General features: G+C 50.6%; 2 protein-coding genes across 2 annotated transcripts; both read right to left on the bottom strand.

Moving 5' to 3' along the window:
* Nucleotides 1-2,930: 2,930 nt before the first annotated feature.
* LOC100900366 (RNA polymerase II-associated factor 1 homolog) lies at nt 2,931-5,102 on the bottom strand. Its single transcript, XM_003747882.2, has 5 exons — nt 4,908-5,102; nt 4,551-4,765; nt 4,057-4,463; nt 3,688-3,959; nt 2,931-3,578 (listed from the first exon to the last, which is right to left on the bottom strand). The coding sequence occupies exons 1-5, from the start codon at nt 4,973-4,975 to the stop codon at nt 2,978-2,980; spliced, it is 1,563 nt and encodes a 520-aa protein (XP_003747930.1). The 5' UTR covers nt 4,976-5,102; the 3' UTR covers nt 2,931-2,977.
* A 596-nt stretch (nt 5,103-5,698) lies between these two features.
* LOC100905155 (RNA polymerase II-associated factor 1 homolog) lies at nt 5,699-8,696 on the bottom strand. The gene is made up of 5 exons (XM_018641229.1): nt 8,540-8,696; nt 8,183-8,397; nt 7,689-8,095; nt 7,319-7,590; nt 5,699-7,204 (listed from the first exon to the last, which is right to left on the bottom strand). Exons 1-5 carry the CDS (start codon nt 8,605-8,607, stop codon nt 6,973-6,975), a joined length of 1,194 nt encoding a protein of 397 aa, XP_018496745.1. The 5' UTR covers nt 8,608-8,696; the 3' UTR covers nt 5,699-6,972.
* Nucleotides 8,697-11,240: the final 2,544 nt, after the last annotated feature.

Raw genomic sequence — 11,240 nt, 5'->3', positions numbered from 1 at the left:
ATGCAAGGTCTGAGAAACGCTGAAACACAGCTGATGTGTTATCTTTGAACAATGATTGAAGCTCGACCTTGCACACCCCTCCCAACCTCAATGACGGAATTCTTACGCCCCGGACTTACTCGGTCATCGGAGAGCGACATACTTTGAGGCGTTGCCCTTAAAGTATGATATTTACGGAAGAGTCATTCTGGTTATAGGGCAACGCTCATGATCCCGCGTGCATATCGTACAACGAACGAGATTCACGATCTACGCGTACATCAGGCCCAGATTCATGCCGTCGATGTAGTATACGTATGAGAACTCCGAGCCTTTCTAGGAACGCACGAGTGTTTATCTTTAGGCTCTTGAGCCATGCATCGATTGTATGAACGAACCCGGACATTAGGAACCAAAAAACGTGGGGATCGGAGAAGAATATGGAGAAGGGAAAAAACGGATTTGAGTCGAGAAAAAGTCCGAGAACCTCGGAAGAGGCGTGAGCGACATACGGGCAAGTGGCACATAATATGGCGGCTGCGAGAATGATGCCACCTTCGCCGTGTATCCTCTTGCGAGCAGCAGAATCTCCTGAGTCACAGCCCAGCCTAACGCGGGGAAGCGCTACCCGGGGCCGGCGGTCGATTGTTCTCTTTCGACCTAGGAGACAGTTGAGGATCCATCCAGAAGCTTGCCCAACCCTCCATGAGGGGATCCGGGCCGGAAACCGCTATCGGATCGAGGAGGTCGAGTTGCCCCCCAGACCCGCTTCGGGAGAAAACTGGGCAGTAACTCGAGAGACAATCGCAGGGTGAGAGCCTAGGGTTATAGCATCTCGGGAAGCATATGGAAGAGGATTGTCCGTGCATCCCGGTTCGAAAAACAAACAGAATCAGCCAGGCTTGGAGACTACTAGGGTTCCCATTAAGCGAGTCCCAGCCTTCTTTGAGAAGATCTCCGGCGATCAGCATTCCAAGTCGACTGTGGGGCAACGGAGACAAAATGCTATAAGGAGACGTGGCAAAATGTCGCGGAGGAGCGCGGAATATGGATTCATGGCCCCTTTCTCGAATACACAGGCTCCACTCTTCGCTCCCGTAGTTCTTCATATTTCACATGGCGGATCCTGTTATGTAGACACGGAACGATTCGGATTTTTTTTTCAATTCACAACGTGGTTCATTCAAAGTGTAGAAAAAAAAGGAGATTTAAGCGTGGTTTCCACGAGAGCTGAGCCCTGTCCGTGTTTCGGGTGAAAACATGAAAGTTTGCCGGAGAACGCGAGGGAGAAAGACCTACATTTTGGAGCGGGAGATGAATCTAGGGGAGTAGCAGATTGAGAATAGGATTGAGCATAGTGTGAAGATCGTCGACGAAACGCTGATGACTGATGACCGTGAGTTATCGGTTCATGGTACGGGTCAATGCTGTTTATTCCCAATGAAGTCAGTGTTGGATGCCTGGCAACAGGAAACTTATTGGTCGTAGGATACCCCGAGGAAGGAGCTCTGGCCTTGAATAACGGTACCATCATCGAGACGGACAATGATTAGACACTGCTTCGACGTTGGTGGAATGACGCTCGAGATTCCGAGACCCCAGACGGATTCGACGGGCAGTCTGGCAAGGGAGACGAATGTTCACACGAATATCGATGGACGAGCTTGCAATTTCGTCCGCCGAGAAGCCCGGCGGGGCAACGATTTCATGAAATGATTGCGAAGCAAGCGACTGCGGGGAAAATAGGTTGAGAGCCCGAAACTACCTACTCATATATAGAACGGGCACATTAACTCCAAAATAGCGTCCCTCCCTACTCCCAACCCTTCCCAAGAAACCCGGATATGCGCTCGATGAGGAGACAGCGCAAAAACAGGATACAAGGTCAAGGGGAACGGAAACCTGACGTGAAGACCACCTCTGCGATGACACCACCCGTGGCTACAGGCCAATCTGTCCAGACTCCAGGTCAATGAGGTCCCATGTCGGAGGACCTACCCAATCGAGAGCTTTTAGCAGACCAACCCTCCTCTAGGGTCGCTGGAGTGCGAAGCTCGATACGGCTAGGAAGTTCCTAGTAGGAACGCTATCGGAACTGTCTCGTCGGAAACATGACGTGAATCCCCACGATGAATGAGCTCACCATCAGTACATAGAAATTTTCTTCTGTCTAGGATGATTCGTTGAACTCCTCCTAATGAGATGAACGCTGGAAGGTGCTGTGTCCCTTTTCTGTCATCGCCTCCCTACAGTGGCGGATTTACCCAGTAGGCTTAGTAGGCAATAGACTGGGGCGGCAGTTTTGCGCCGCCCTGACGCAACCCAGCTGGGTTGCGGTCCTGATTGAGCCTGGGGGTGACGAATTCGTGAATCCGCCACTGCCTTCCAAGCAAATGATGGATGATTCTTGCTGCAGCGGGACAGTTCGATAGTATTCCATGGATCGTCACGGAAGACCCGGTCTGAGAAATTCGGCAGAAAAACCAAGGAAACTGGGACATGAGAGCGGTCACGGAAAGCCTAGGAGCTACGAACCTGAGAAATTGGTATGACATATCCCAGACATTTATGGTATTTTGATAGATGTTAATAGCGCTTCATTGTGCATGAATGTGACAACCGACGGGTGGTCGAGTGGTAAGCGCGTTTGTCACTTCTCGTGCAAACGTGCATAGCCGCAACGACGCCGCTCGCGCGGGAGGCGGTGTGGGTTCGATCCCTGCTGCCGGAAAAATATGCAGGTACTCGGCCTTGATCCTCCTGGGTACATTTGCTCTGTGGATCCGTCCTCGGAAGCAATGTGAATAACAGTACCCGGGACGTTAAGCCTTGGCTGTGTGGATCAGCCCGAAAAAGTGGGCATGAATGTGACGGAGGTGAAGATCAATAGGAGAAAGGAATAATGAATAAGCTGGACGGAAAACGAAACACTCGAGACCCGATTCAGAAATGAACGCCATCATTTATTCTAATATACAGTGAGATCCAATAAATCCCTCTAGTCGCTCTCTGACTCGGACGAACCGAAAATCTCCTTCTTGTCCCCCTTCTGGTTGGTTTCCTCTTCACTGCCGGACCCAGATCCACTTCTAGAAGAGCTCCGAGACCCACTCCCGCTTCTCGAGTGACTCGACGCAGTCCCCGCTCGCGATCGAGATCGAGATTTGCGTGCCTCTGAGCCGCTCCGCGATTCCGATCCGCTTCTCGATCCAGACCGAGAACCAGATCCCGATCTCGACGCACTTTTCGAACGTGAACGATTCCTTGGAGCGTTCTGAGATTTGGCCGGCGCTGGAGCCTTCGGCGAGGCGTTCGACGCCCGACTGCTGCCATCGCTCTTCTTGCCGTCATCGCTCTCAGAGTCACTTTTGTTCTTCTGAGCTTTCCCAGCTCCTTCCCCTTCCTCTTTGTTGTCCTCGTCGTCCTCCTCTTCTTCATCGTCGGCATCCTCGTCGCTTTCTTCTTGTGGTGGCTCGAGTTGTGACAGTCTGAGCTGCTGTTGTCGGTGCTCGTTCTCGTTGAGAACGCGGTGTTTTACAACCAGTTTCGAATTATTGGGAGCCATGCCTGGTTTCAATCGACGTTTGCTCAACCTCACCCTAAGAAACGTCGGAAATTAGTGATCAGAGTGAGCTTCTCAACCATGGAAGGCCCAGGCGCCATGTCATTGATTGACCGAAAGACTTGTTTCCCGTTTAAGCTACGCACCTAGTTTCGAGCTCATTGTAGTAAATGCAACCGTCTCGCACGGCGAAGAAATAGTTTTCTTCGTATCCCGATGAAGTTTTGTTCTTCACGTTCCAGTTGTATTCTCGCGTCATTTTATACTCATAGTCGACCTCATCCTGGTACTCGACTTTGTTTTCCGCGTCATCCTGCCGCTTCCTCAAAGTTTCTTCCGTCGGCATGAAATAGGCGACGAACTGTTCGCCAGACTCGTCCATGACACCACGAATCATCGCCTGAGACATTTCCTCAGCCTGCAGAAAGGATCGAAAAAAGGTTTTGGGGTTGCTGGGACTAAGATTCCCGCGCGTACATTCTCAGAGATATGGACGAGGAAAATTCGCGACGTACCTGGGATATTGGCGCCGGCTCATTGTCGAACAGAACTTGGGCGAATGGATATTTCCACAATTCGAAGTCGGGATAGACTGGGAGCACCTCGACAGGGGTGACATTGGGTTTGGAATAGTGCTGCGTGATCGGTTTCTGTGCTTCTTCGAATGTTTTGTTGATTGCTTCGATCTGAGAGTCCCGGTCCATGTACAGACTCCTCTCATTGAGCATCTTCTTGACATTGTAGCCGACTTTGGTTTCAGTGTTGACACCGGTCTGACCGTATCTTGAGAACTCGGTCGCGATGTACTCGGTCTTCTTGACCCAGGGGATGACCATGTTGTGAAGTCTCGATCGCTTCGAATCGGCAGGGGTGATAGGTTCCTCTTCGAGTAGCTTCTCGTCATCGGCACGCAGCGGTACATCTGGAGATCGATAAAAACTTGTAGGATGTCTCCGAGACCATAACATTCAGTTCACACAGCAACGCTCATCGAACCGTATCGCCTCACCTTCGGCTGGTGGAGCGTAGGTGTTCGGATCTATGAGATCGATTGTAACACCCAAATCATGCTCGGTCAACAAATCGTGTTTGTAGTTGGTTTCGAGAGACGTGCTTTTGTACGAAACGAATCGTTTGTTGTCGAAGGGGAAGGCTAAGAATTTTGGGTCAAATGGAATGTCCGGCAGGGTATTACTGTACTTCACTCGGCACAAGAGGTCCGACCTGTGGGAAATAACGCGGGAATGAGTTCAAAGCGCCGCGGAAATGCCGGCCACTGCGGGAGCCCGCTGGCCACGGGAGGTTCGAACATTCACGCTTTATAAATCCCGGATCTTCCGACGAGGTCTTCGGGAGGTCCACTCGCCGTTTCTCTGGTTGGGGACGTCGCCCTTGCGCGGTGCGCGGGGAAACTCCTTGGAGACTTGGAGGCATCGTGAGCCAGGTGAAATTATCAAGCCAGGTGAAACATTACAAAGACGTGAACACTGATACTGTGAGACGAGCAGCAGTACCGGGAGAACGATGGACCGGCGGCGTGGGTAAACACAGAACACAGCACAACACAGGCCACCACAACGTAGTGTTCAAGATGGCGGCACATGGATCGGGGCGCGAAGTTCAAAATTATAAGGACTCCGCTCGAACAGAGAGTGAGATTTCCATTGGAGGAGTTGGACTTGTCGATCGCAACCTCCTAAGGGCAAGCAAAGGTCGGACGAATGCCGCAGCGTTGACCGGAAGAATGCCACAGCGTTTATCGGGAGGGAGAGAGGAATCTATGGGGAGTATGCTCCCAACATTGAGGAAGACAAAAGGGACCCGACACCGATCCTAGAACCTCGATCTACAGTACTCCTCTCCCGGGAACTTCAGGAATCTGGGATACCTATGATGTCACCGAGCCCAGAGTATCGATTGAATCTCGCCCGGCGCGGAAACATTCATATCCGACGCCTCGCGAAGCGTCTCTTCATTCAAAAAAGCTTCGATGCTCAAAATTCTGCTCAGCCTCCTTCATCTGGTCGCGTGCTGCGCTCTTTGGGATCCGACTCGAGGCATCAGGGGGATGAAAACAAATGAGGGAGATTGCCGAAAACGCGCGGGCTCCCCTCCTTTCAATCTCGGTTGAAAAAAAGAACGAATATCGAGATCGCACTATCTTTATTCCTCACTCGATCCACTTTCCGCCGAAAACGTCCGGATTACAACAAACGCATAGAACATATATACATTGAATGCGAGATCGTATCTGTTCGGATCTCATGACGAAGCTCGGAATCTACTTCCCGAGCAGGTTCCGAGTTCGATCCACGGGCGTGAGATCATAATATTTTCATCAATCGACTCTCAGCTGGCTGCGCTCGGCATAAGCTCGAGTCACAAACAGAATCAGCCAGGCTGGGAAACTACTAGGGTTCCCATTAAGCGAGTCCCAGCCTTCTTTGAGAAGATCTCCGGCGATCAGCATTCCAAATCGAATGTGGGGCAACGGAGAGAAAAATGCTATAAGGAGACGTGGATTAGGCAAAATGTCGCGAAGAGCGCGGAAAGTGGATTCATGGCTCCTTGCTCGAATATGCAGGCTCCACTCTTCGCTCCCGTAGTTCTTCATATTTCACATGGCGGATCCTGTTATGTAGACACGGAACGGTTCGGATTTTTTTTTCAATCACATGGCCTCGAATAAAGGTACCATCATCGAGACGGACAATGATAAGACACTGCTTCGACGTTGGTGGAATGACGCTCGAGATTCCGAGACCCCAGACGGATTCGACGGGCAGTCTGGCAAGGGAGACGAATGTTCACACGAATATCGATGGACGAGCTTGCAATTTCGTCCGCCGAGAAGCCGGGCGGGACCACGATTTCATGAAATGATTGCGAAGCAAGCGACTGCGGGAAAAATAAGTTGAGAGTCCGAACCTACCTACTCATATATAGAACGGGCACATTTAGTCCAAAATAGCGTCCCTCCCTACTCCCTACCCTTCCCAAGAAACCCGGATATACGCTCGATGAGGAGACAGCGTAAAAACAGGATACAAGGTCAAGGGGATCGGAAACCTGACGTGAAGACCGCTTCTACGATGACACCACCTGAGGCTACAGGCCGATCTGTACAGGAGACACGGTCAGGTCAATGAGGTCCCATGTCGGGGGACCTACCCAATCGAGAGGTTTCAGCAGACCAACCCTCCTCTAGGTTCGCTGGAGTGCGAAACTCGATACGGCTAGGAACGCGGTTACGCGCGCTATCGGAACTGTCCCGTCGGAAACATGACGTGAATCCCCACGACGAATGAGCTCTCCATCAGTACATCGAATTTTTTTCCTGTCTAGGATGTTTCGTTGAACTCCTCCTAATGAGATGAACGCTGGAAGGTGCTGTGTCCCTTTTCTGTCATCGCCTCCCTACAGTGGCGGATTTACCCAGTAGGCTTATTGTGAGCTTCCCCAGCTCCTTCCCCTTCCTCTTTGTTGTCCTCGTCGTCCTTCTCTTCCTCATCGTCGTCGCTTTCTTCTTGTGGTGGCTCGAGTTGTGACAGTCTGAGCTGCTGTTGTCGGTGCTCGTTCTCGTTGAGAACGCGGTGTTTTACAACCAGTTCCGAATTATTGGGAGCCATGCCTGGTTCCAATCGACGTTTGCTCAACCTCACCCTAAGCGGAGAAATGTCGGAAATTAGTGATCAGAAGGAGCTCCTCAACCATGGAAGGCCCAGGCGCTACTTCATTGATTGACCGAAAGACTTGATCCCCGTTTAAGCTACGCACCTAGTTTCGAGCTCATTGTAATAAATGCAACCGTCTCGCACGGCGAAGAAATAGTTTTCATCGTATCCCGATGAAGTTTTGTTCTTCACGTTCCAGTTGTATTCTCGCGTCATTTCATACTCATAGTCGACCTCATCCTGGTACTCGACTTTGTTTTCCGCGTCATTCTGCCGCTTCCTTAGGGTTTCTTCCGTCGGCATGAAGTAGGCGACGAACTGTTCGCCAGACTCGTCCATCACACCACGAATCATCGCCTGAGACATTTCCTCAGCCTGCAGAAAGGATCGAAAAAAAGGTTTTGGGGTTGCTGGGACGAAGATTCGGGCGCGTACATTCTCAGAGATATGGACGAGGAAAATTCGCGACGTACCTGGGATATTGGCGCCGGCTCATTTTCGAACAGAACCTGAGCGAATGGATATTTCCACAATTCGAAGTCGGGATAGACTGGGAGCACCTCGACAGGGGTGACATTGGGTTTGGCATAGTGCTGGGTGATCGGTTTCTGTGCTTCTTCGAATGTTTTGTTGATTGCTTCGATCTGAGAGTCCCGATCCATGTACAGACTCCTCTCATTGAGCATCTTCTTGACGTTGTAGCCGACTTTGGTTTCAGTGTTGACACCGGTCTGACCGTATCTTGAGAACTCGGTCGCGATGTATTCGGTCTTCTTGACCCAGGGGATGACCATGTTGTGAAGTCTCGATCGCTTCGAAACGGCAGGGGTGATAGGTTCCTCTTCGAGTAGCTCCTCGTTATCGGCATGCAGGGGTACATCTGGAGATCGATAAGAACTCGTAGGATGTCTCCGAGACCATAACATTCAGTTCACACAGCAACGCTCATCGAACCGTATCGCCTCACCTTCGGCTGGTGGAGCGTAGGTGTTCGGATCTATGAGATCGATTGTAACACCCAAATCATGCTCGGTCAACAAATCGTGTTTGTAGTTGGTTTCGAGAGACGTGCTTTTGTACGAAAGGAATCGTTTGTTGTCGAAGGGGAAGGCTAAGAATTTTGGGTCAAATGGAATGGCCGGCAGGGTATTACTGTACTTCACTCGACACAAGAGGTCTGGCCTGTGGACAATAACGCGGGAATGAGTTCGAAGCGCCGCGGAAATGCCGGCCACTGCGGGAGCCCGCTGGGCACGGGATGTTTGAACATTCACGCTTTATAAATCCCGGATCTTCCGACGAGGTCTTCGGGAGGTCCACTCGCCGTTTCTCTGGTTGGGGACGTCGCCCTTGCGCGGTGCGCCGGGAAACTCCTTGGAGACTTGGATGCATCGTGAATCAAAGATTATCAAGCCGGGTGAAACATTACAAAGACGTGAACACTGATACTGTGAGACGAGCAGCAGTACCGGGAGAACAATGGACCGGCGGCCCGAGTAAACACAACACAGCCAGTTGACTCTCTCTCTCAGGCCACCACAGCGTAGTGTTCAAGATGGCGGCACATGGATCGGGGCGCGAAATTCAAAATTATAAGGACTCCGCTCGAACGGAGAATTAGATTTTCATTGGAGGAGTTGGACTTGTCGATCGCAACCTCCTGAGGGCAAGCAAAGGTCGGACGAATGCCGCAGCGTTGACCGGGAGAATGCTGCAGCGTTTATCGGGAGGGAGAGAGGAATCTATGAAGAATATGCTCCCAACGTTAAGGAAGACAAAAGGGACCGGACACGGATCCTAGAAACTCGGTCTACAGAACTCCTCTCTCGGGAACTTTAGGAATCTGGGATGCCTATGATGTCACCGAGCCCAGTGTATCGATTGGATCTCGCCCGGTGCCGAAATCTCCATATACGTCTCGCGAAGCGTCTCTTCATTCAAATAACTTCGATGCTCAAAATTCTGCTCAGCCTCCTTCATCTGGTCGCGTGCTGCGCTCTTTGGGATCCGACTCGGGGCATCAGGGGGATGAAAAAAAATGAGGGAGATTGACGAAAACGCGCGGGCTCCCCACCGTTCAATCTCGGTTGAAAAAAATCCCCGGGGTGCCCGAGTCAGGGACTCAGGCGGTATGTGGGCGTAGAACTACGCGAACACGGAAGATCCGCGAAAGATTTTCGATACTACCCTCCGGTCGACGAAGGGTATCACGAGATTTCCTCTGGCCGTTGTTCAAAAGACGTTTTTTAGTTTGAGGAAAACGAGATCAAAAAACTCAACTGCGGGAACGGGACTCGGTCGGTAGCAACCTTCGAAGACTTCGGCAGATTTTCTAAACTCAGGAATGTTGACGAATGACATCAAAATCTGCTTATTACTCAACCGACAAACTTCAATCGGATATACGGTCCGATATCTGCCCCGAGTGCGGCGTCGTTTTCCACTTGGCAACCCGCAATTCGGACGGCAACCGGTACGTGACCGAGTGCCACACTTCCTCGTGGAGGATATAAGGATTGAAGAACATCGCGACTATGCGTATGAAAGGAACATTAGATTCCATGACCATGTCCGCCTAGGAGAAACGCTGCTACATGATCTGCTCTCTCGATGAGATCTCATATTGCTGATCTCAAGGAACAATCATTGCATGTCCGATGGAGGATTTTTCGAGTATCGCGAGGCCGCGCATCCGCATCTAGACGATGATGGGGATGAATTAGTTGTAGACTAATAAAATGAGGTTCCTAATGGAATGTCGAAACCTTAGAATGATCATGATTCGGCATTGTAAGGATGGCTTCCCTTATCCTCCTTTTCGAGACCATCACCGGGAAGCGGCGCGGCGGCACTAAAAAAAGAAAGCTCTTCATTCTGGAATGATTTGTCCCAACGCGATAGACACGCGTTCATTCATTCACAATGCTGCGACAGGACGACAGCACCGTCTAAGAAGTTTTTCGTTGGGTGAACCACTCCCTCCCAATCGTCCGCTAAGCCGTACGGCCCGCCGTGGCTAGATTCTCTTAGCACCACGTTGCGTCCTGCCTGATAGGTGATTTCCCGAGGACCATTTCGGTTGAACTGAACTACGACTTCTCGCCCTTGTTTGTTCCGCGAATCTGCTTCGTATCGCTTGTCTGAACACTGTTCGTTTTCTTATGTCGGGATTATGGCTGACGATGTATTAGGCGCAACTCGTTCTTTTTTCTTCACGGAGTCCGGCATCCTTAGCTTGCTAGTCAGAAGGTTCTCCGCCGGTGTCCTTCCACGACCATTGACATCGACCAATGAGGAAAGGAAAGGCATGAATGTAGTAGCCACGGCTAGAATGAATGACGAGAGTCCATTCTCATAAGAGGACATATGAAATGAAGAACGCGCGCACATCGTTTTCCGCTGTCATTACAACCTCAACCGGAGGTGTTAGTTGCCTTCAACATCGTCGCAGGGTGGAGGAAGAATTGAGGAAAGTTTCAACGACTAATTTAGCAAAAACTGAGGCGATCCTGAATAAATAGATCCATCCCTGGCGGAGGAGAGATTCTCCGCCAAATATATGTTCAAAATCAGAAAGAGGGAATTTCTTGGTGCATCAATCGACACAGCGTTTCCAGAACAGTTGATTGGGACTAATCAAGGTATGCTGAGGGTTTCTTGCCCTAAGTTTTTTCAGCCTCTGAGTCTTCGTTCAGACGTTCTGCGAGAACGAGGCCTGTATTTTATGAAATAATCAAGATAAGGGGGAAATTGAGTAGCATGAACGGTGCCTCATTCTCAGCCGGACATATTCAGCCATCACCATTTTAATTGTCAAACGCTCTGTTTCAGAGAAGTAAGCTCGACAAGTTTGTTACACAGGTGACTCGCATAGGGAAAGTGCGTAACCCTCTGGCAGACGACCCAAGCACATACGCATGCTATCTCCGAGATTTGAATTTTTTCGAGCTTTGGCCCCCCAATACTCCCCATTGAAGTTGGTGCCCGTTACCGGGGGCTATAGCGTAGTTCTACACTAAAAAGAA

This window comes from Galendromus occidentalis, unplaced genomic scaffold, assembly GCF_000255335.2.
Source record: "Galendromus occidentalis unplaced genomic scaffold, Mocc_1.1 scf7180000077526, whole genome shotgun sequence".
NCBI classification, from domain to species: Eukaryota; Metazoa; Arthropoda; class Arachnida; order Mesostigmata; family Phytoseiidae; genus Galendromus; species Galendromus occidentalis.
This window is presented reverse-complemented; position numbering and strand designations above follow the sequence as displayed.

Bases quoted from the DNA above. Each gene is read 5' to 3' on its own strand.
- LOC100905155 (XM_018641229.1), bottom strand. From the start codon at position 8,607: ATGCATCCAAGTCTCCAAGGAGTTTCCCGGCGCACCGCGCAAGGGCGA. The intron at 7,591-7,688 runs GTACGTCGCGAA...TCCTTTCTGCAG, and splicing joins AGCCGGCGCCAATATCCCAG to GCTGAGGAAATGTCTCAGGC. The intron at 7,205-7,318 runs GTGCGTAGCTTA...TTCTCCGCTTAG, and splicing joins TACAATGAGCTCGAAACTAG to GGTGAGGTTGAGCAAACGTC.
- LOC100900366 (XM_003747882.2), bottom strand. From the start codon at position 4,975: ATGCCTCCAAGTCTCCAAGGAGTTTCCCCGCGCACCGCGCAAGGGCGA. The intron at 3,960-4,056 runs GTACGTCGCGAA...TCCTTTCTGCAG, and splicing joins AGCCGGCGCCAATATCCCAG to GCTGAGGAAATGTCTCAGGC. The intron at 3,579-3,687 runs GTGCGTAGCTTA...GACGTTTCTTAG, and splicing joins TACAATGAGCTCGAAACTAG to GGTGAGGTTGAGCAAACGTC.